This window comes from Lethenteron reissneri, chromosome 70 (genome assembly GCF_015708825.2).
Source record: "Lethenteron reissneri isolate LAM-NWPU_2019-01 chromosome 70, ASM1570882v1, whole genome shotgun sequence".
In the NCBI taxonomy this organism is placed as follows: domain Eukaryota; kingdom Metazoa; phylum Chordata; class Hyperoartia; order Petromyzontiformes; family Petromyzontidae; genus Lethenteron; species Lethenteron reissneri.
The window spans coordinates 4064972-4091522 of NC_083848.1; the positions used below are offsets into that span (position 1 = coordinate 4064972).

The 26551-nt window shown below is 48.6% G+C and overlaps 1 protein-coding gene and 1 long non-coding RNA gene across 2 annotated transcripts; both read right to left on the minus strand.

Annotated features, from left to right (window-relative positions):
• Positions 1-1845: 1845 nt before the first annotated feature.
• On the minus strand, positions 1846-5806 carry LOC133360960 (uncharacterized). Its single transcript, XR_009757324.1, has 3 exons — positions 5759-5806; positions 4974-5080; positions 1846-3039 (listed from the first exon to the last, which is right to left on the minus strand). It is a non-coding gene; the product is annotated as an uncharacterized LOC133360960 (long non-coding RNA).
• On the minus strand, positions 2929-13286 carry LOC133361016 (myelin-associated glycoprotein-like). The gene is made up of 6 exons (XM_061579901.1): positions 13274-13286; positions 12243-12524; positions 6465-6755; positions 5759-6019; positions 4875-5080; positions 2929-3039 (listed from the first exon to the last, which is right to left on the minus strand). The coding sequence occupies exons 2-6, from the start codon at positions 12406-12408 to the stop codon at positions 2929-2931; spliced, it is 1035 nt and encodes a 344-aa protein (XP_061435885.1). The 5' UTR covers positions 12409-12524; positions 13274-13286.
• Between the last annotated feature and the right edge of the window lie 13265 nt (positions 13287-26551).

The following is a 26551-nucleotide window of genomic DNA, read 5'->3' on the forward strand; positions in this document are numbered from 1 at the left end:
CAATGAATGGAAACGTATCGGGAGGGAGGGGGGCGGGGCTCAAAGACAGCACGGAGTGCTCAACACTCCGAAACGTCGTGATTTTTGTTTTATTTTATTTTCATTAATTTTGATGTTTTACCTACGTGACTTTACCGAAAAAACCTAAGAATATGAATCCTTGCAGTCACGAAAGCTTCAAATCTAGAACTCTCAGAGGGTGCAGGCAAAGTTTGGGGAGTAAACTATGGGCAGTTGGTGGTGACCGCAAGAGAGGGAGCAGAGGTGGAACTCCATTGCGCGTTCTCGTTCTGCTCGGGACAAGGACCCGTTGCACGATTAAGGTGGATGAGAGATGGCACTGCAGCCACAGCAGATAACATCGTCTACAGCCTCACGCCAACAGAGGTGGCTGAGAGCTACAGAGGGCGGACCTCCTTGAGCAGAGATCTCAGCAGCGGTAGCTGCACTCTCAATATCAAGAATTACGCAGTCTCAGATGCCACCACCTACTACTTCAGATTTGAGTTGAAGACCCAGGCATCCACTGGGACAATAGAAGCTCTGCATCATGTAAAATGTACGACTACAGCTGCAGGATAAAATAATATTAAGGTCACATGGGCTCTCATGTTACTCGCATAATAATTTACATGAATTTCTTAGACTATGGATTCGACCCGCTTTCATATTTTAGGAATATTCACTTAAATGCTTTATGCATTTTATTTTATTTATATTTTGTAATTTGCTTTATTTTTCTCTATCTTGTACTCCTATCGTTAATTTGTATTGTTTGCCGTTGTAAATTGGTGACCTGCCCCTCCTGGACATTTTTCTATAGCTCATGAGATGCCTCCACTCTAAATAGTGAATCTGATTCTGATATTCAGGGGAAGGAGTAATCAGTGGGATGTATTCGGCGCTTCAATGGCGCGACATCTCCAAGTGCCCCACGTAGTTTCCTGAATGCGACTGTGGTCGCTGATGCCGGAATCCACGGCCACTGGGTCCTGCAGGGGCAGACGCGGTACAGGCAGAAGTTCACCGCCATGTGTACGGTAACTGTGTGCGTCTCTCACAGGCGGTGCTGGGCTGACTGCTGCTGACTTTGTGAGCTACAGGCCCTCGGTGGCGGTGAGGGAGGGAGACCGCGCGCTGCTGCCCTGCACCTTCTGCTTCCCGTGTAGCCGCAGTGACCACATCGTGCAGGACTCCTGCCTCATTAACAATGCCTTTGACAAGAACAAATGCCAAGAACATCGTCTACAGCTCAGTGTGGGATTTTAGCCCCAAGAACGAGTACAGGGGAGAGTGGCGCTGGTAGGGAGTCTGAGCTCGGGGAGCTGCTCTCTGGAGATCAGAGATGCGAGGAAGGGAGACTCGAGGACATATTTCTTATGCGCCAACAGCGATGGAACTACGTTCAGGGGCACAGAAGGAAGTATAGTTAGAGGTATGGACCCAATTGAGACGCGGGTTTCGGGAGAGACGGCGTGCACAGCGTGAGGGAGGATGCAGCTTTGCAACTCTTTACCACTTCTCCCTTCCGAACTTTCCCGTTTCAACGTCGCCCACCCGTGTCACGTGCCCCATGCGCACTGCGTCCGCAACGCGTCGCGCAACGCGTGTTAACGTTCCCCTCTCTGTGTCTAGGGGCAGTAACGCGCTGGCGATGGCAGAACCCGCAGCCACGAATTCCTCATTCACCCGCATCTCATAGAAGGCCGAGGACACGCAGCGAACCCGTTGAGGCGTTCCGTGTCCACACTGCTCGGTCACACCATGCGAGGGAGTCCTTGCTGTTGCCTTTACAACTTGAAATATATTTAATTTGCACTGGGCCGTTACTGTTAAATTGTATTTATTTTTCATCAGAATAATACAATAAAGCGCGCACGTCCATGTTTGCGTCAACAGAGTTCATCATGTTTGTAGTTATTCGCATAACATGAATTCCACAACTCAGTATGTTACAACTTCGCTTCTGTTGAATTCACGTCCAAAGGAAAAACATTGGGATTATTACAAAAAAACAGTAAAGCGAAAATATGTTAATCAATGGAAGGAAATTTGAATATTGTCAGTGCTGCAAGTGGTCCTTACAACTCTAATATTAATGTGGGAGCACTAATCAGGCTCAATATATTGTCAAGTCAAGCACAATTATCACAATTTCTTAGCAAGCTCGGTTACAGTAAAAACATTAATATTAGGCTTTTCGATTTAAAGCTTTCATGACTGCAGGGATTCATCTTCTTGGTTCTTTCAGTAAAGCCACGTAGAAGGGAAATAATAAAATAAATATTATGTTTTATTTTTATTATTTTATTACTTCCCTTCCACGTGATATCTGCCTGCTTATATGTCTGTCTATTGTTTTCTGGTTAGATTTTTGTTGCTATTTCATTTATACCTGATGATGATTGCTTGTGTTGCAATCGAAACGTCGTATGCTATTATTTAATTTATTATTTTATCTTTATACGTGACTTTACCGAAAGAACCAAAGAGTAATTCCTGCAGTCACGAAAGCTCCAAAATTAAGATTTTACCAAAAGAACCAAGAAGATTAGGATTTTCAACAACAAAAAACGAAAGCACAATCATGGTTGAGAGATGCTGCTGGAAATATTTGTATAATACAGTGCCGATGACGATGTCTAGAGGACCTTCTGCAGTGGCTCGCTTGTGGTGCAACTGCTGCTCCAATAAAGATCCCTGAACTCTGGCAAAGCAGGGCAGAAAAAACCCCCCAGGCCCCAGTCTAATCCGGGTTTATTGAAATCTACACTTGAGACTTACATTTCTATTTGTAATATTTTTTCCTCCGAATTAAATTCAAATTATCCAACTGTTAATGTGTCAATGCAAGACTTGTTTTAGCTACCAATGAACCACCCTGTGTTAACTAACAGCCCCAGGAGATTATCTCGACGCCTTGCTGTCCTAATCTGGTGATGAACGGAGGTCCGTGGCTGGAGTTGCCACTTCCATGCGAATGCCCTCCGTGTCCGTGCCATGGACGGGCCGAGCCTTGTCATGGGCGCCAGCGCCACCCTGCACAGAGGCAGACACATCGCCACGATACGAAACGCACCTTCGGGTACTGTCCTATACTGAAGAGAAACTTAACAGTGTCGCACTTACAGTCATTGATAGATTAATGTAGATACATCAACCGGTACAGAGGTGACATTTAAATCAGAATTGGTCTTGGGGGCTCAGGGACAATGCTCAGCACAGTGACCGCACGTGTCAGGGCTCGGCTTGGTCACGGCCTTCAGGCAGAGGGGCTCCCAACAAGGGGAGTTTTTAATTTGAACCGAAAACCGAAACAGGAAACCGGTATTAACCACTTTTCATGAGCCGAAATAAAAAATGATGAAAATTTTACTATCTGCACTGGAAGGAAACCCCAAAACAGGATTAAGTTAGCAGTTTAAAAAGGTTTACATGATAAATAAAAATGTAATATAGTGTTTCTTGGCCGGTTTCACTTTTCGTGCACTCGATGGCACATTGACTATGCTCCCTCAGCTGGCTCAGGGAGATGCTCAATGTGCCAGGGTTTGCACGCTGGACTTGCAATCCAGAGGTCGCTCGTTGCTTCTCCATCTCCCAGCAAAGCAACGCGATTGGCAAACTTTATTGAACTCGCCGCAATCACCTCCATCTGGCGGTGGTGTAAATGGGAAGATCGCAGTTGGTCGATCGGCAGGTTGCGTGTGGTGGGGTAAAGTGCGGGTGAGCCCACCTCTAGCAACACGTCCGCTCAGTCTTAGAGAGTTAACCAAATACCCGAGACGGCTCCCTCGAATGGAGTCCCTTCCGCCAGCAGTGGCGTGAGCACGCAGTGCCAGGGCTGCTCCTTCACCTTTCAACGCGGGTGGCTCAGCGGGAGCGCGATCTTCTCGCGGTCGGAAAGTGACGAGTTCACATCCTGGTTGGGGTTTACTCAGCCCATCATCCCTCCTGAGGTTTATAAAATAAGTTCCACTTTGTGGGTAAGTCAACAGGGCTTGTACCACGAGAGACTCGTCCCCAACCGACAGGAGTGCATTGTATAGTAAAGGTAAACAAATCACTTGAAAACAAACAAGTTAAACTAAACTATTGTTTATCTTACCAGACAAAGCCCACTGAGGTATTCACTTATTTTTCAGAAGCCTCCTGGCCACAAATGAGAGCTCAACAAAGTGGCTCATCATGTGGAAATTTACAGCAGCAAAATAATCAAATTAATCTCAATGCACGTCTCTAATGTGGAGGAAAAAAACCGGAGGAGCCGGAGAGAAAAGATCCACGCGACCACGGGGAGAGACGCAAACTCCAGCCAGCACTGTGCAGGACCGTGCGGTGTTAATTGAAACCGACTGTCTGAATACATCGACCCTTGAAGCGTGCTGTGCAAGCTGGCGCTGCGCTCAGTGTAATTGTGTGTTGGATATACCTACTGTTGAAGAGGGCTGTGAAGCGGGCATTGCTTCAGTTGTCGCTCATGCGATCTGTTCCCGGTTATGGGACTTGGAAGTGCTCTGGAGCGGCGGAGGTTACGGGACAATAAAACCAGCCATGAGCTCCAGCCCCTTTGTCGTGGTCTGGGTCGCTACATCAACATTGCACATTGCCGAGAAGTTGTCATTTGTAATTTTATCTGAATTTACGTAGCTAATTTTGAGCAAAAGTTCAAATGTGAACGTGGTTACCCTGCTTCTCGCAACCTTTCCAGACCGTTTTGAACCAAGTGAACTGTAACCGGTTCAATTGGTTTTCGTGCTTTGCCTGAACCAAACCGGAAAACCCATCGGTTCAATTCCCTGGCGCGTACAACCTGCTGCTAGAACCACCCTGTCAGGACCCAATATCCATCTCGAGCTGTTCCCTGAACACACCACAAACAGGTAGCAGCGGAAGGTTACAGAGAGGTTGGAGTTGGGGAGAGGGGCGGCAGTCGCCACACTCAGACACGATGGAGGCAGCTGCACCGTTACCTCGCCCGCCCCTCGCCACAGCAGCAGCAGACAAAGCCCTACGGCCGTCCAGGCGACCACCGGCGCCAGGAGGGAGAGGACGCACCAGCAGCCAGAGCCCGCGCCGCCTGCAGAAAGCAGCCCTCCTCGTTACCGTGGTGCCACTCGTGGCCACAAGACGACCCCACGTGGAAGGCCACCCGCGTGCATTCGAGGCTCCAGGCGGGCAGCGAGTGCGGTGGTGAAGCAGCAGCTCCCTGTGGCTGGCCAGGGGAGAGGGGCGCGTGCAGCGCGGTGCCTCTCCCGTGCAGCCGCAGCCCTCACGGCTGCACGTGGCTCTCCCCGTCACGGTCTGGGCGGCGTGGAGCCGGTGGCTTCCTCTGCCAGCCCCTCACCACGTGCCTCGCCACAAGTCACGTGCTTTTGTCGCCACGTGTTTTGTAAAGAGCTACAACATTATTAGTGTTGTGCTGCTCGGTTTGTCCTTGCCACAAGAATGGAATTAGGCCCCTAATGCCTGCTAGGTTAATATTTAAACTACACAGTTTGGCTCTTCTGAAATAAAATGTAAAAAAAAATTATGAAAACCTAAAATTGTGCAAAACCCATTATATTTTGGCAGTAAATTGACCTTAGCAATCACTGTTAAATATGCCGTGTACTTATTCCCCGAGGTTAACCTGCACACAGCACGGAGGTAGATTGAGTAAAGTCATGAATGAGGGCAATCGTGAGTGAGTGAAACCCTCAGTGAGTTAAACGAGGAAGAAGCAAAACTCTGAGTGAGTGAATTCCGGAATGAGCACCTTTAATGTGAAACACGGCCTCGGTCTCGCCAACCTTGTTTGCCGCCAGACAGGTCACATTCTGTTCCTGTGATCGCTTCATGACTAAGGAGCTCCGAGTCAGGGTTCCATCCCCACGCTGGGTCTGGATCAATTCTGACGCATCACTCTCCATAGTCATCCAGGTGATGGTGGCATGAGGATTCGCCTTCACCTCACAGAGGATGCAGAGGTCACCCCCACACGTCTCGTCCTGAGACAGGTTCACCACCACCGGTGCATCTGTCAACAGAGGAGAATCCGACAGTCATTGTCTTGACAACTGGATGGGAGTGGAGAGGGAGGCTCTCATTACTCCATTGTGCAGCCACACAGGGCTCAGTGAGTGGGGCTTGGTGACCTTACAGACGGAGTCATCTGTCAAGGCTCTATCTGACAGACTCACAGCATTTACTGTCTGCCCAGCAGGGTTGTCCTGTGCTGGCACTGAGGAGTTCTGCATCTCATGTCACCTGGCCCTGTGTGCAGACTAAAGATCACTGTTCAGTTTATTTCACATGCAGCAGCTATGATCACCTGTTATCTCTCCTCGAGTAATTAAATGGCTCACAGTTACTGGAGGGCATCACACAAAGCCAGCAATTACTGTGCCACCATAGCACGACACAGTGGCACAGTCTGTACACTGATCTAAACACAAGGGCAATAACCACTGCTGGACACTCACACTTCACGTCCAGGATGAATTCTTGGACCATCGTTGAGGCCAGGTCGCCTCCCGAGGCTTCACAGCGACATTTCCTTCCATCGTCCTCGGCTGTCGGGGTGAAGCTGAGCCGGCTCGTCACGGTGAACGTCCCGTCTGGAGATTGACTCCGGGAGGTTGAGTTTGTCCACTTGACGACGTCGTCCAAGACCCAGCGGACGGTGACAGAGTCCATGGGGACCATGGCGTCCACGCTGCAGCCCAGGGTGGCCGGCACGGTGGCACGGAGCTCTGACTGGGCCCGTAGAAAGGCTGAACACCAGGGGCATGGGTTACTGACATGAGTTGACATGGGCAGGTAGAGTGATATTAACAGTCCAGAACATCATCCACAATGCACAGAGGCTGTGAATGAAAATACAATATCCCAAATATTACTAAAATATTGGCATTTAAATATATATGTGACTGTTATATTTGTAGTGACTGGGAATGTCACTGTGTGGTGCCGGGCTTGCGAGGCCACGGTGGATAATATGTTGTCATTATGTGCAATCCGGTTACTGGGCGTAGTACCAGCCCTAGCGGGGCTTGGGTGAGCGCTGGTTAGCGCGGAAGCACCATGTACAGTGTTGCGGTGTGCGCTCCCGGTGAGAAAGCGAGAGGGAGTGTCAACCAGCCAGGGTTACGTTGGGGCATGATACGCTAGTTGGCCTGCCGACACATAACCGGATGATATTGAAGGGGGGCCACCGGTGGAGGGGGTCTGGTGGATGGTCACGTGGTATAGAAGAGCTCTCGGGAGCCTTCGGGAAAGGGCCAGAGAGATCTAGAAGGTGGGCGGGGCGAGTGGCGGAGCCAGCCCCAGCCGGGGCCGATATAACAGGGCCCTGTGAGGGGCTCGAGGTTTTTGCCTGTTGGTGAGAGAAAATCCACGTCGGGTTGAAGAAGCCTCTAGCCACGTGGTCCGGGACCCAGCTTGTGGTCCGGACCGGAAGAGCGGGCCCGTCGTAGTTCTGCCGTAGCGTGGCTAGAATGTAGTTCACCACCCGAGTGTAGGTTACATTATGTTATGTCGTTGTTAATAAAAAGTGTTGCTCCCAAGACAACGTCTGCGACTCAGTTGGACTCACTACATATTGTTACTGAAGTACAAACTGGGTGAACACAACAACCGAACCTCACATCACCGCACACACAGGAACCGCACAGCATCAACAATAATCTTTCAGCAAAAACAGTAATCACACATCACACACAGTAATCACACATCACACACAGTAATCACACACAGTAATCACACAACACGCAGTAACCGCACATCACACACAGTAATCACACAACACACACAGTTATGACACATCACACACAGTAATCACACATCACACACAGTAATCACACATCACACACAGTAATCACACATCACACACAGTAATCACACAACACACACAGTAATCACACACAGTAATAACACAACACGCAGTAACCGCACATCACACACAATAATCACACATCACACACAGTAATCACACATCACACACAGTAATCACACATCACACACAGTAATCACACAGCACACACAGTAATCACACATCACACACAGTAATCACACAACACACACAGTAATCACACAACACACACAGTAATCACACAACACACACAGTAATCACACATCACACACAGTAATCAAACATCACACACAATAATCACACATCACACACAGTAATCACACATCACACACAGTAATCACACAACACACACAGTAATCACACAACACACACAGTAATCACACATCACACACAGTAATCACACATCACACACAGTAATCACACATCACACACAGTAATCACACAACACACACAGTAATCACACATCACACACAGTAATCACACATCACACACAGTAATCACACATCACACACAGTAATCACACATCACACACAGTAATCACACATCAACACAGTAATCACACAACACACACAGTAATCACACAACACACACAGTAATCACACAACACACACAGTAATCACACATCACACACAGTAAGCACACAGTACACACAGTAAGCACACAACACACACAGTAATCACACATCACACACAGTAATCATACACAGTAATCACACAACACACACAGTAATCACACATCACACACAGTAATCACACATCACACACAGTAATCACACAGCACAGACAGTACTCACTCAGCAAATACAGTAATCACACAGCACACACAGAAATCACACATCACACACAGTAATCACACAACACACACAGTAATCACACATCACACACAGTAATCACACACAGTAAGCACACAACACACACAGTAATCACACAACACACACAGTAATCACACACCACACACAGTAATCACACAGCACAGACAGTACTCACTCAGCAAATACAGTAATCACACAGCACACACAGAAATTACACATCACACACAGTAATCACACAACACACACAGTAATCACGCATCACACACAGTAATCACACATCACACACAGTAATCACACACAGTAATCACACACAGTAATCACACAACACACACAGTAATCACACATCACACACAGTAATCACACATCACACAGTAATCACACAGCACACACAGTAATCACACAACACACACAGTAATCACACAACACACACATTAATCACACAACACACACAGTATTCACACAACACACACATTAATCACACAACACACACAGTATTCACACAACACACACAGTAATCACACAACACACACAGTAATCACACATCACACACAGTAATCACACAACACACACAGTAATCACACAACACACACATTAATTACACAACACACACAGTATTCACACAACACACACAGTAATCACACAACACACACAGTAATCACACATCACACACCGTAATCACACAACACACACAGTAATCACACATCACACAGTAATCACACAACACACACAGTAATCACACAACACACACAGTAATCACACATCACACACAGTAATCACACATCACACACAGTAATCACACAACACACACAGTAATCACACACACACAGTAATCACACAGTAATCACACACAGTAATCACACAACACACACAGTAATCACACATCACACACAGTAATCACACATCACCACAGTAATCACACATCACACACAGTAATCACACAGCACACACAGTAATCACACAACACACACAGTAATCACACAACACACACATTAATCACACAACACACACAGTATCACACACACACACATAATCACACAACACACAGTATTCACACACACACACATTAATCACACACACACAGTATTCACACAACACACACAGTAATCACACAACACACCAGTAATCACACATCACACACAGTAATCACACAACACACACAGTAATCACACAACACACATTAATCACACACACCACAGTATTCACACAACACACAGTAATCACACAACACACACAGTAATCACACATCACACAGTAATCACACACACACACAGTAATCACACAACACACACATAATCACACAACACACACAGTATCACACAACCACACAGTAATCACAACACACACAGTAATCACACATCACACACAGTAATCACACAACACACACATTAATCACACATCACACAGTAATCACACAACACACACAGTAATCACACAACACACACAGTAATCACACACAGTAATCACACATCACACACAGTAATCACACAACACGCACAATAATCACACAACACACACAGTAATCACACAACACACACAGTTATCACACAACACACAGTAATCACACAACACACACAGTAATCACACAACACACACAGTAATCACACAACACACACAGTAATCACACAACACACACATTAATCACACAACACAAACAGTATTCACACAACACACACAGTAATCACACAACACACACAGTAATCACACATCACACACAGTAATCACACAACACACACAGTAATCACACATCACACACAGTAATCACACAACACACACAGTAATCACACATCACACAGTAATCACACAACACAAACAGTATTCACACAACACACACATTAATCACACAACACAAACAGTATTCACACAACACACACAGTAATCACACAACACACACAGTATTCACACAACACACACAGTAATCACACAACACACACAGTAATCACACATCACACACAGTAATCACACATCACACACAGTAATCACACAACACGCACAATAATCACACAACACACACAGTAATCACACAACACACACAGTAATCACACAACACACACAGTAATCACACAACACACACAATAATCACACAACACACACAGTAATCACACAACACACACAGTAATCACACAACACACACAGTAATCACACAACACACACAGTAATCACACAACACACACAGTAATCACACAACACACACAATAATCACACATCACACACAGTAATCACACAACACACACAGTAATCACACAACACACACAGTAATCACACATCACACAGTAATCACACACACACAGTAATCACACAACACACAGTAATCACACAACACACAGTAATCACACAACACACAGTAATCACACATCACACAGTAATCACACAACACACAGTAATCACACAACACACAGTAATCACACAATACACACAGTAATCACACAACACACACAGTAATCACACAACACACACAGTAATCACACAACACACAGTAATCACACAACACACAGTAATCACACATCACACAGTAATCACACACACACACAGTAATCACACAACACACAGTAATCACACAACACACACAGTAATCACACAACACACACAGTAATCACACAACACACAGTAATCACACAACACACAGTAATCACACAACACACAGTAATCACACAACACACACAGTAATCACACAACACACAGTAATCACACAACACACAGTAATCACACAACACACACAGTAATCACACAATACACACAGTAATCACACAACACACAGTAATCACACAACACACACAGTAATCACACAACACACACAGTAATCACACAACACACACAGTAATCACACAACACACAGTAATCACACACACAGTAATCACACAACACACAGTAATCACACATCACACAGTGATCACACAACACACACAGTAATCACACATCACACACAGTAATCACACAACACACACAGTAATCACACAACACACACAGTAATCACACATCACACACAGTAATCACACAACACACAGTAATCACACAACACACAGTAATCACACATCACACAGTAATCACACATCACACACAGTAATCACACAACACACACAGTAATCACACAACACACAGTAATCACACAACACACAGTAATCACACATCACACACAGTGATCACACAACACACACAGTAATCACACAACACACATATTAATCACACAACACACACAGTAATCACACAACACACACAGTAATCACACAACACACAAGGTAATCACACAACACACACAGTAATCACACAACACACACAGTAATCACACATCACACAGTAATCACACAACACACACAGTAATCACACAACACACACAGTAATCACACAACACACACAGTAACCACTCGGTGCTCTGCACCAGGGAGCCTCTCCTCGGCTTCCTCTGAGCAGTGGCCTCACCGCTCAGTTCTGCACGAATTCCATGAATCACAGGGAACCTTCAACCCCAACTCTAGGTCAGGGTAATTGGATACCCCCTGTGTGTTAGTTGGTGAAAGAGTTCGTAGATTGTAGACCGAGTGAATTCAATGTCATGTGTCACTACGCTGGGGAGTGATCACTTACAGAAAACCTGCCGCTCCGTCCATGAATATTGGCTGTTTGTGTTGGAGCTCGTCACTTCACATCCGTACCAGCCCACGTCTTTTACAGCCACAGCTTCCAAGGTCATCTGACTTCTCCTCTCGGGCAAACTCTCGTACTGACCATCTGATCTGTACTTCCACCACATAAATTTGACTGCTTGCTGGGAGCTCGTACTACTGCAGTTCAGAGTGGCTCGTGTCCCCACTTTCTTGATCAGTCTCTCGCTTCCCTCAGTCTTGGGCGTGAATGACTTGTTAAAAACTGAAACAAAAATATTTTACAACAATAACCATGTATGTTGAACTTCCTTTGCACCATACGTAGCCAACCGTGCTAATCGGAGGTACGGAATCATGGTTATAATACCCCATCATAACTACTATGATGGTTATGATGGGGTATATTATGTATCACAAGTCACAGCTCTCCCTGATGAATGCTCACACTGGACTCACAGGGACGGGCCAGTAATAATACTATCCTCTATTTAGCTAGGAAAGCCTCCCTGAGTCACAAGACTTTTACATTGGACCCTCACATTGAGATGTTTGGCCAACTCCATGAATGATATTTTGGCAAGTGAGAGGGAATCGTGCGTACGTGGGTGAAACACTCATAGCTCCGCACAGATAGACTCAGGATTCCATAGCAGTACTGCCATCTCCTGGTCTGCTGGCAGCCAGTGTGCACAGAGAGCTTAGCACTGCGGCCCCACGGCCCCACGTATCGGTAGGGCCAGCCCTGTGAGCTCAGCCTCGCGCTCTGCCCAGACGCAGCAGCACATCCACGAACCCTGAGCTCGTGGTGGTTACGGGGTCTGGTCTGGCAGGGCGGTGGGGATCGACAGTGACTGGAGGCAGGGCTCAGCACGCGGCCGTGTTCAGCACCACGTGGTCTGCACCACGTGGGGCGTGGTGGGCGGGGCTGCAGTCGGCCACGTGGAAGAGGTCCTTTTGGATGCACTTTGAAAATGTTCACTCGTCTCAGTGTTTCCAGATGAGAGGGTTTACCTCTGTACCTTGACGTCTCGTTGGGGTTAATGAGTGTAAAGAGGGTTTGTAAAGAACACTTTCGTTGTGAATCTGTTTCCTTGACTTCTAATAATCGACTATAACCGCCATTTGAACAGCAAGGATGCCTTGTTTGCTGGACTTGGTACCTGGGAAATGCAATGAATACCCGACATTTGCTTTTAAAACACAGGGTTCAATACAAGTTCACTTTGACCTACAATTTGGTGATTAACTTTTTAATTCCGTGGGCTTAGACATACTGACCCAGTCTCCTAGAGGTGAGAGAGGAGGCGAGGCGCAGGGTACAGACTGTGGAGCTCACACAACGCGAACTTTCCCAGTGGCAGAACAATGTTCAACTGCGGGCGGATCTCGCATCGCCCACATTCGCCTCTAGACATAAACACGAGTTTTCATTTGTTTACCATTTACGGTGTAATGCCTCTTAAGTTGTTTAGTGTTAGAAAAAGAGTCATGAAAGGTTCCGTACCTGTTATTGTGATGCCTGCATCGTCACCGAACTTAGTTCCATCGATGATAGCGCGGAAGAAAAATGTCCTTGAGTCTCCCATCCTCGCGTCTCTGATCTCCAGGGAGCAGCTCCCCGAGCTCAGACTCCCCACCAGCGCCACTCTCTCCCTGTACCCCTCTATGGGGCTGGTGTTGCTCACTGAGCTGTAGACGATGTTATCTGTCTTTGTCTCGTCAAAGACATCGTTAATGAGCCAGAAGCCCTTCACGCCGTGGTCACTGCGACTCCACGAGAAGCAGAAGGCGCAGGGCAGAAGCACCCGGTCTCCCTCCCGCACCGCCACCGAGGGCCTGTAGCTCGCAAAGTCAGCAGTCAACCCAGCACCGCCTGTGAGAGACGCACACAGTGACCGTACACATGGCGGTGAACTTCTCCTGTACCGCGTCTGCCCCTGCAGGACCCAGTGGCCGTGGATTCCGGCATCAGCGACCACAGTCGCATTCAGGAAACTACGTGGGGCACTTGGAAATGTCGCGCCATTGAAGCGCCGAATACATCCCACTGATTACTCCTTCCCCTGAATATCAGAATCAGATTCACTATTTAGAGTGGAGGCATCCGATGAGCTATGAAGCTCTTTTAGACAAGTGTCAATTAGGGGCAGGTCACCAACTTACAATGGCAAACAATGGAAAATTATAGGAGTATAAAATAGAGAAACGGTAAGCAAGTCACGAAATGTAAATAAATACAAATACAAAAAGTATTTAAACAAGAGAGCTCATGTGAGCTTAATATTATTTTATCCTGCAGCTGTAGTCGTACATTTCACACGAAGCTGAACTCCTGGTGTCCCAGTGTACGCATCGGTCTTCAACTCAAATTTGAAGTAGTAGGTGGTGGCATCTGAGACTGCGACATTCTTGATATTGAGAGTGCAGCTACCGCTGCTGAGATCTCCGCTCAAGGAGGTCCGCCTTCTGTAGCTCACAGCCACCTGTGTTGGCGTGAGGCTGTAGACGATGTTATCTGCTGTGGCTTCTTTGCCATCTCTCATCCACCTGACTCGTACAACGGGTCCTTGTCCTGAGGGGAACCAGAAAGTGCAGGGGAGTTCCACCTCTGCTCCCTCTGTTGCAGTCACCACCATCAGCCCATAGTTTACTCCCCAGGCATCGCCTGCAGCCTCTGAGAGCACAAGACACAAGGCGCACACGAGACATGAAGTCGCATCACAGTGATGTGTGTTGAACATCTGTCGCGTAGTAAGTAGGCAACTGTGCTAATAGGTGGTGCGTGATCACGTGCACACAGACAGAGTCCTCGTGACAAGTGGAGACACGTCCCACGTGCACACGAGTAGCAGTGAAATGCCTCCGAGCGAGTGAGAGATGCCCCCATGAGGTGGCTCCGTGTTGAGAGAAGAGCACTGGGGCTTAGGGGACACCCAGGACAACTCCTCATGCACTGGAGGCAGAGGAGTCTGCCACGTCATGGTGAGAGCGGAGATGGGGAACAGATGGAGAGAAAGAGGAGTAGAGGGAGAGGTTTGAGAAGAAGTGAAGAGAGGTATATTGAGAGATGGGGGAGTGTGTGAGCAAAAGATATTAGTGAGGAGTCACCGTTCAGACGGAGGCTTCCACTGAGAAGGCACAGGAGGAGGCTGGTCTGGAACACTCCCATCATGCCTGCAACACAGACAGGCTCACTACACAGACAGGCTCACTACACAGACAGGCTCACTACACAGACAGGCACACTACACAGACAGGCACACTACATAGACTGGCTCACTACACAGACAGGCTCACTACACAGACAGGCTCACTACACAGACTGGCTCACTACACAGACAGGCTCACTAGAGAGACAGGCTCACTACACAGACAGGCACACTACACAGACAGGCTCACTACAGAGACAGGCTCACTACACAGACAGGCTCACTACAGAGACAGGCTCACTACACAGACAGGCTCACTACACAGACAGGCTCACTACACAGACTGGCTCACTACACAGACAGGCTCACTACAGAGACAGGCACACTACATAGACTGGCTCACTATACAGACAGGCTCACTACACAGACAGGCTCACTACACAGACTGGCTCACTACACAGACAGGCTCACTACAGAGACAGGCTCACTACACAGACAGGCTCACTACAGAGACAGGCTCACTACACAGACAGGCTCACTACACAGACAGGCTCACTACACAGACAGGCTCACTACATAGACTGGCTCACTACATAGACTGGCTCACTACACAGACAGGCTCACTACAGAGACAGGCTCACTACATAGACTGGCTCACTACACATATAGGCTCACTACACAGACAGGCTCACTACACAGACAGGCTCACTACATAGACTGGCTCACTACACAGACAGGCTCACTACAGAGACAGACTCACTACATAGACAGGCTCACTACACTGAGAGTCTCCCTGTTGTATATATGCCTTTTCCAAAAACATATATTCAGAGTGCTATTGCCTATTTTTTACTTTAAAAAATGCAGTTACACATACCTGTGAACTCCTCCCTCGAGACAACAAAAGGCCTTAATGACTGCGGAAAGTACTAAAACAGTAAAACTGTAATAACGACACTTAGGGGCAATTGAGAGCATCTGTGTCCACAGGCCATTAGATGACTGCTTGAGGAAGGGAGAGAAGCCGGGCATTGATGTGACTTGGGAAATTACTTCCATAAATTAGAACAGACAGACACACACACGTACACCAACAACAACCGCCATTCGCCACTAAGTGGCGGTGACGTCACCACGATGCTTGTGCCAGGCCAAGTGCACCTTGAGGCCACGTGAAGTGTCGAAAGCCCGCTGGCAGGAGGTCACGGGGCAGACCCAGGTGCCACTGGTCGACTGACCGAGATGACCGAGATGACTGGCTGATGCACCACCTGTGCCCCCTACTGTGCCAACTTGCTGTGCTTTAGCCACCCGGCGCTCCGCTCGTTGTTGTGAGCGTCGCTCCTCCGCCCTCCGTTGTTGTTGGAGGGCGACTGCCTCCAACTGCCCAGTAGCGTCCTTCACGAGCCTCCTCCACTGAGGCCGATCTTGACACCGCTGGTACCAGTCATCGGCAAGTCCACTCAGCTCCACGTCCTCCTGTACCACATCACTCCATCTCTTCTCCAGCCCGTGCCGCGCCCGTCTAGCCCCCTCGATCCGGCCGAACAAAAGCTGTTTAGGCATGCGGTGGCTGGGCATGCGGGCTACATGACCCAGCCAACGCAGCCTTGCCTGCCGGAGGGGCTCACTGATGGGACTTTGCCCAGATCTTTCAAGGATTTGTGAGCTCCTCACACAATCCAGCCTGGTTAAACCCAGGATGGATCGTAGGCAGGCCAGCCTAAATGTTTCCAACCGGCGAAGATGCTCCACCAGGGGGGTCCACGTCTCGCAAGCGTAGAGAAGGGAGGGAATGACCGTGGCCGAGAAGACCTGAAGCTTCGTGCGGAGCGACAGACCAGGTAGCTTCCACACAGCGTTACGCAACCGATGAAAAGATATTGCCGCTCGACTGATTCGGAGTGAGACCTCTGCTGATAGACTGGAGCCGGTCATAAGCACACTGCCCAGGTATGGGAAACTCTCCACTCTCTCCACAACTGCCCCATCACCAATTGGGAGTTGTGGGGGTGGAGTGTCCGATGGTACAAAATACCCAGGCAGGTGCTTGGTTTTGGTGGGGCTGATGGTAAGGCCCCACCTCTTAGTGGCACGCTCCAGTCTCAGCAGCAGCGCCTCCAACTCCTCTTCTGAATGAGCAGCTATTACCAAATCATCGGCATACATAACGTGGTTGACCAATAGGGAGCCATCCCTTGATCGCACCCGGGCGTCGATCAGCCTCCCATTATATCTGTACCAAACGGAAATTCCCCCGGTACAGCTATTGAAGGCTTCACGAACTACGCGGTCAAAATAGATGTTAAATAATGTGGGAGCCAGAGGACATCCCTGTCGCACCCCAAGGTGTACAGGGAAAGGCTCCGACTCCCGGCCACGTAGTTTTACCCGGGCCCGCTCACCATCATGAAGGTCCTTAATGATCGTGAGCAGAGGGTCAGGGACTCCGAAAGCACGAAGAACAACCCAGAGTCCAGTCCTACTGATGGTATCATAGGCCTTGACCAGGTCAATAAAGCAGAGATGTAGGTCTTTTTGGAATTCCCTACACCTCTGCTGTAGCAGACGGACAGAAAATATGGCATCTGTGCAGGACCGCCCTTTCCTGAAACCGCATTGGGGCTCCGCAAGCCCCTCCTCAGCGTGCCTAGCAAGGCGATGTTGAATAATCCTTGCCAGGACCTTACCCGGCACACTGAGGAGTGAGATGCCCCTGTAGTTGTTACAGTCTGTGCGGTCCCCCTTCTTAAAGAGGGGGACCACCAGGGCATCCTTCCAGTCCTGCGGAACCCGTCCAGTGGTCCAGACTGTTGTTATGATGTCATATAGGGCAGTCTGTGCACAAACGCCACCCTCCCTCAGCATTTCGCTTGGGAGATCATCTCTGCCCGGTGCCTTCCCTGGTCTCAGACTCCGGATCGCCCTCAGTACTTCCTCAACAGCTGGAACCTCAGCCAGCCACTCACAGGGGGTGACCTCTTCCAATATTTGAGGCACCGCAGCCTCAGCAGGGTTATCCCCACTTTGTGCCATGATGTTTTCCTGGCTGAGAGAATTTCCCTCCCCCAGGACCTCACAGAAATGCTCAGCAAATCTGCAAACCTGTTCCTGGGGGTCGGAGATTGGATCACCGTTTTTTCCTCTAATGATGGTAATAGGTGTGGCGCTGCAGGTTACTTTTTTGATGGAGTTAAATAGTGATTTGTGATCACGGGCCACTGAGGCAGACTCCATCTCCTCAGCAACCCGCGACCACCACCCATCCTTACAACGCCTTACGGCTCTCCGAACTTCCGAGCGAAGGCTGCGGTAAACCTCCTCATTCTCTGACGTGGGATGCTGTAGGCGATGAGAGTGGGCCTGTCGCTTTTTCTCAATTAACCTGAACACCTCCTCTGTCAGCCAGGGTTTCTGGGGAGGTCTGGACCGCGTACCCAAAGCAGCCATTGCAGCTGCATGAGTCACAGTCCTAAACCTCGCCCATTTACCCTCGACATCAGGTGGAGTACACCGGACACACGGTCACAATCAAAGGGACAGTTGTTCCGTCGCAAGAGGAAACCGACCAATCACAGGCCGAGGAGCGAAATCAAAGGCATTCCGGTCCTTTGTGAGAAGACGAGACGGAGGCGAAACATTTAGGATATAACAAAGAAGCCGAACCACCCAATTCAGTCTTGCAACAGCAAGCTCCGGAGTATGGTCACTGTGATACTGGGTCTGTCAGAGCAATGACAGACTGAGTATCGCTGGAAATTGTATTCTACATGCATCCTTATGTGTTGAGTTGCTTGCAGAGTCAAGGACTGCGATAAATTGTATTGAACTAAGCTATCAGAGTTGTGAGAAGCTAAGAGGTGAGCGAATACATTTTCATATAATACTGCGATTAGCCAAGAGTTGCGAGAAACTAAGAGGTGTTCGACGCCATGTTATGAGTTGTGGAGAGTGAGGAGCAGACGAGTAGCTCACAGCAGGAGCCCTCCTGGACAATGGGGGAGGCACCAAGGGTGGTCACGCAAAGCCAGCTGCTACTCACAGGACCAGCAGCGCAGCGGCTAACGACTAACCACGAGCGCGCTGACTCGGAAGCCCCGAGCCCACTCCAGCAAAGGTCGAGCTCAAGGATCGACAGTGCCTGGTGCCAAGGGGGGTGACGCGCTGCAGCCCAGCGGACGAGCTGCGAGCGCTCCCTGGCGACGGGACCATCGCGCACATCGACGCAGACGAAGTCCGAACCCATCATCATAACCCATCATCCTGCAGCCGGCACGGGCACCGCCGCCATCGTGAGCAGCGTGCCGCCCACTCAGGGGCCGCCCATTAATTATTTTTGACCCATCCCCCCCCGTCGTCACAAAAAGTCAGACCCCCCCCCCCTCAAATATGACGTCACAAAGCTCTGCCCCCCCCACAAAAAATTAAATATGCTTCAACTCGCTTTAAACTGGTATAATTGTAGTTCGTATTTAATGTGGCGCTGCACTCTGATGTTGTAGGAGAAAACATTTATTAAAAAGTCAATTTAATTAAGTAGAACGTGTTGTCTATATTTATTTAAAGTAGCGCATTTTGATGTGACGTCACATTTCTCAACCCCCCCCCCCCCCTCGTCACACATCGTCACAAATGTCTGACCCCCCCCCCCCCCCCCTAGGTGCGGGACGTTATTTATGGACGGCCCCTCAGCAACCACCCCAGCGGTGGAGAGAGACTGACGGCGCAGCCGAGAGCGCCGTGTGTTCGACTCGCGCAGACGCCGACCCAGCGCCCCTGCTGGGGACCTGAGGTATTGTCGCTACACGGAACTCTGCACCGCGGAAGCCACCGACTCGTCAGAGCCGCAGTTAGCAGGAAGAGGAGGTGGCAGAGGTCGCAAACGTGTTTTGATTCCTTACCCGTACCCGGCCGCACCAGGGTCGCAAACGGGTACCCTACCCGATACCCGGCTACCCGTACCCGGCCGGGTATCGACCTCTGGGATGAAGCCATGTTGCAGGCGTGGGTAGGTTGATTCTAGGAACTTGAATTGTGAGAAGAGACAAGACGTTGGGAAATGACTTCAAATGAGTGACAAACGGTGACTCACCAGTGACTCACGGTCTACCCGTACCCGTACCCGGCCGCATCAGGGTCGCAAACGGCTACCCGTACCCGGCCTGGTACGGGTAGCCGGGTATCGGATAGGGTACGGGTAGCGGGTACCCGGTTGCGACCTCTGGTAGGTGGACAACTCAAACCATACTGCCCGCTATAATTATTGGACAACGTTGTGACTGTCCTCCTACACACACACAACGCACATATCGGCACGAATTAGATTGTTACAAAAAGTTTTTTTGTGTTTTGAAAAGGATTGCCATCCCAAGGTGTTCTGTCCCTTGAGTTGCATGAATAGGTCGTTTAGAAGTATTTTAGCCATTCCTTTTCTTTAATTGCATAATCTTAACAATTAATTCATTGATGTCCCATTAGCCAATTGATAAGTATCTGTTAACCAAACCTACACATTCACAAGTACACTATTGTTTTGGGACATTTCTTTAATTGCAGAATCTTACCAATGAATTAATTGATGCCTACTTTTGCCATTGGGAATGTTTATTTAGCGCGGTTCCATATGAATATTGTAATTTTAAGGACCTTATCCTATTGTCGTGTATTGTCGTGCCACTCTGAGGAGTTAGCCGATTGTTCTGTTGCTCAGTTTTAACAACGTAACCATTGAGGGTTAATTGTATGGCTCGATGAGTAGGACAGCTACAGAAGTACTGTGGTGGCAATTCCGATCATAAGTGTGTTCGCATATTAGAGTGTTTTTAGATATTAAAGTTGCTTAACACAGAAGAGTCTGAGTGGTTTCTTCCTAAGTTAATGCATAATAATCTTCATGCATAATAAGAACTGTATCCTGCGGCGAGATCTGAATCCTGAGACCGGACATAATTACACTAAAACATATAATCAGTAAAAGTTAAAGCGATAATTATTGTAGTACCACGATTGGTAATGCAACCCGAGACAACGAAGCCGAGCCAATAATAATAATAATACACGTAACTACACACACACCTATTGATCATAATACAAACTATTAATCGAGTCTAATTTGCATATTTGCATACATTTCATGATTTTATAAATTTGAATAATTTCATATGTTATCATTCATCTTTTTTTTTCAAAATACAATATATACAACATCACTACACACACATGCTCACTACACTGACTGGCTCACTACACAGGTATGCTCACAACAAATACTGGCTCACTACACAGACATGCTCACGACACAAAAAGGCTCACTACACAGAAAGGCTCGCTCACGACTAAGGAATGCTGACCCCACAGACATGCTCACAAGATAGACATACTCAATACACAGACAGGTTCACTACACAGACAGGCTCACTACACAGGCTTGCTATACATAAAACTTCACACATCTTACAAAATCTTCCTCGGTACATTCATCAGCTTATTTTAAACATGTTCGTTACATTCTTACAGGTTACTACTCAACTTGCCTGGTAGGTGGCGGAGGGAATGGTATTGGAGTTGGAGGTGGTGGCTCTGGAAGAGGCGGTCTTGTGGAAGGGGCAGGTTCTGGAGGACGTTGTTTTGGAAGAGATGGTTCTAGAGCAGGTGGTGTGGGTCTAGAAGTCGTCCTTCTGGATGAGGTGGTCCCGTGTCTTCCAGGGTCCCGTCTGGCCGTGTACCGGAGAGACCAGAGCTCTCACTGCACCCACGGCGAGATGCGGGTTGAAGGGGTAACAGAAGGCGTCGGCAGTGGGGCAGTGGGGCAATGGGGTCAGGCAGTCTCGTTTTGCTTCACGATTCTCCACCACTTCTTCTTTCCACTTTTCCCCCCGTGCCGCAAGCCGCATGCAGTGTGTGCATAAACACAGCAATGAGCACAGTCCTCTTGAAATACCATCCTCTCAGCAGAAGAGTAACGCGTGTGGCGTCACTACTTGCAGCTGCCAGGGTTTCTTTCGACCCTGGGCAGGCGACGTGCCCAGGTCACCAGGAGGGATCAGGTCACGCTGTGATCCTGTGAACCACGAAAGGTCAAACGGGTCTCCTTAACAGACTCCTCCACAAGAGGTCCCCGGCCTTGGCCTCACTGAGTAACAGAGTCACACAGTAAGGCCTCTAGTGGCTGATACTGTCTTGCAATGCTGTCAAAATAAATGCACCAATTTGTAAAACCCTGGCACAAACCATGAGACCATGGACCTCAATCACATTTCATAAATACGTGTTATTTATTTGCAGATTGACCGACATCCCCCATTTAGGGAAAGCCTCTCCAGTGTTGCCGCTTGTTCGAATTGGAGAGATCAAGTACTAGGAAAGCACTTGCAAATGGCAACATCACCCCTCGCACTTTCCTGTTTTTTGCCAGCCAGCCCAGGCCTCCAGGCATACTGAAGCTGGATTTTCTATATTTCTTGGGACGTCGAATTGAATCCAGGCCCGCTTTTCCCTTGTGGCGGCAGCGGCAAGAACGTCAATGCAAATTATATCCTATGCAACGGTCGTAAAGCTTGGTACCACAAACGCTGCACTAATTTAGCCCGCATCCGCAGTTCAAATTCCGGCTGGTTCTGCAAATATTGTACATCATCCACTCCAACAACTCCACCTTGCACAACTACACTAGCACCACCACCTCATCCATCGCAACCACCGTTTCAACCACAACAAAAGTCTACAACAAAAACGACCTAGAAATCCTTCAACTAAACATCAACGGCATCAGCAACAAATATCTTGAACTAAGCACCTTTCTACAACAAAACGCCATTAATATAGCCGCCATCCATGAAACAAAATTTAAATCCACTTCTCAACCGCCCAACTTTCAAAATTTAACTTTTCTCCGTCGAGACCGACCAACAGCTGGTGTCGGTTTAGCTTTTTTCATCTATAACAGCATTGAATTTGAAGAAATTTAAATCCCAATGCCTCCTTCTGATATCACCATTGAAGTGGTGCATTGAAAAATTATAATACTCCGATTGATGCTCCTGCTGTTGTGGAGTGACTCATGCAGCCAGCTATGGCTGCAGGGTTTTGGTAGTACATGTTGTTTATGCCATTTATTGTGAAAATTCCGTCACAGTTCCTATGATTGCTTTTTCATTGCTTTCATAGCTTTATTTTGGTGATTTCGAAAAGTGTATTGGTTTAGCCATGTTTGTTTGTTGTAGTACAGAGTTAGACTGATGGCCTTAATCTAAGTTGTCTTGTGGTTGTTGTTGTTTGACTTGCATCCCACTGGGATTTTTGCACACAGCGTTGGTGTACGGTGTTTTTTCTGCAATATTTTGTTGTCTTTTCTTGGATTTTCTGTTTGCACTTAGTCACATATTCACTTTAAGATGTTTTTTGTTCATGTTTTTGTTTTTTGTTTGTTGCGGTTGCACCCGATTCAAGAGCCGAATGGCTCACAGGGCTATACCTAATAAATTAACTTGAACTTGAAGTCTTAAGCGTCCGTATCAAATCCAATCTCGGCCCATTCACTGTAATCAACGTTTACATCCCACCTACCAGTTCTTGCCCTCGCAACTATCAGTTCAATATAAATCAACTTTTACCAAACAACGACTCAATTGTAATTGGAGATTTCAACGCCCGCAACAAACTTTGGCACTCTTCCCTTTGTTGTATGTGTCGGGTTATGAAATTTTGATAAAAATAATAAAAATTAATAATTTTCCGAAAAATGCGCAAATCGCATTAATTATGATAGCGTGTGTATTGATATGCATAAATCATGGTAATGCGTGTAATTATATGCATAAATTATGATAATGTGTGTGATTATATGCATCAATTATGATAATCACGGAGATAATCGTAGTAATTTATGCGGATGCTTGCGGTTGTGTTACTGTGTGCAGTTATGATAATTAGGCTTGGTTTCGTTTATCCAGGGTTATATCAATCAGGATAACACGATTATCATCGATTAAACATTTCTGATTATCTTAGTGTGTTTGTTATTTTTAGGTCTCCAGGTTCAGATCTCATCACAGGATACAGTTGTCAAGAATAAGACAGTTTTGCATGGACTTGGAAAGAAGCACTCGAACAGTTGGTGTGAAGCAATTTTAATTCTAAACAAGCACGTGACACTCTAGTATGCGAAAGCGAGTATACGTCAATAAATTCATGGGCAATCTTATGCAATTAACGAAATTGAATGACTAAACATACTTCTTCATTGGCGAAATTATGCAGTTAACGAAAATGAATGACCAAAACATTTCTTATTCATGTAACTCGACGGCAGCAACTGCTTTGCACGATCAGTTGATATTGAACGCACCACCTCGAAATGGCAACCCTTTTTGAAACGCAAAGACAGTTTTTCTTTTAAAGTCTTATTCGTGTGCGTGCTGTGTGTGCGTTGTCCCCTCGTAATATTAATTGTGTCGTTAGCTTGTGTGGTGTGGGAGGATACGAACAGCGGCCAGAAGTTTTCTCTGGGTTGGGCGTGGCCGCCGCTCTGCTCCTGCTGCTCCCTCGCTCGGCGTGTCGCTCGGCTTTTGCTCTCTCTCTCTCTCTCCACTGCTGGATTGAGCGGCGTTGGCACGATGTTCCTTGAAGAAACTTGCTTGCTTGGCGCTTGATGGTTCCGGGGGCTTGGTGCTGCTCGTGCGCTCTCTCTTTCTACTGCTAGATGACGAGTTGGCACGATGCTGTCCTTGAAGATGCTCGGTCGCTCGTGTCGCTCGGTGTCGCTCGGTGTCGCTCGGTGGCGCACGGTGGCACCCGGTGGCGCACGGTGGCGCAGGGTGGCGCACGGTGGCGCAAGGTGGCGCACGGTGGCGCAAGGTGGCGCACGGTGGCGCAGGGTGGCGCACGGTGTCGCTCGGTGGCGCACGGTGGCGCCCGGTGGCGCACGGTGGCGCAGGGTGGCGCACGGTGGCGCAAGGTGGCGCACGGTGGCGCAGGGTGGCGCACGGTGGCGCAGGGTGGCGCACGGTGGCGCAAGGTGGCGCACGGTGGCGCCCGGTGGCGCACGGTGGCGCAAGGTGGCGCACGGTGGCGCAAGGTGGCGCACGGTGGCGCAGGGTGGCGCACGGTGTCGCTCGGTGGCGCAAGGTGGCGCACGGTGGCGCACGGTGGCGCACGCGCTTTCTTGGTGGCAGCCCCCGGCTTCTCCACTGCTCGATTGATTGTTGAGTCGGCACGATGCTCGCCGTCGCTCTGGACGTCTTGTGTGTTCACACTGGTCGTTGGTCGGTGTGCCCTCAGGCACACGGCGCATTCGATGGCGCTGTCCTCTCCCTCGCAGCCGTTTGACCAGGCTTCCTCCACTGCTTCGCGCTCTCTGCTTTGCTCGCTTGGTCGACGCTTGGCGATCTCCGCCCTTTTACAGGTTGATTGCTTGTCGTCACTCGTCACTCTCTCTCTCTGCTCCGTGCTTCCCCTTGTTCGTGCGGCTGCCAGCTTTACTCGCACTTAACTTCGTTCTGCGAGAAGCGACACCTGCTATCAGCATCGGTGTTTCGTTTCCTCACGACGCTCCGCCTGCCGGAGCACGACTGAAACCCAGCCCCGACCCAGGTTGAACTCAGACTTCTGCGACTCGAACGACCCCTCCTCGTTCCATCTCTCCTCGAGGCACGATTTGCCCCAGCTCTCTTGCGAGCCCCGTCGCAACGCTGCGTCGCAAGCCAAGTTGCGAGACTAGACGCGACTCGAACAGACTGCTCTCAGACTGTCACTTTAACGATGTCTCGTCGTTCCATCTCTCCTCGAGGCACGACTGCCACAGCTCCCTTGCGTGCCCCGTCGCAACGCTGAGCTCGACGCCGAGTTGCGAGACTGAGCACGACTCAACCCAGACTGCTCTCAGACTGTCACTTTAACGATGTCTCGTCGTTCCATCTCTCCTCGAGGCACGATCTGCCCCAACTCTCTTGCGAGCCCCGTCGCAACGCTGCGTCGCACGCCGAGTTGCGAGACTGAGCACGACTCAACCCAGACTCGTTCGCTGTGTGTGTGCCTAACTTAAAATGTGACTCCCTTCTCTCTGCATTCCTTGCGAGCGGGCAACAAAAAAACACAAACATAGCGAGAAGAAGCAGACACCGGCGCGATCCCTCCTCGCGAC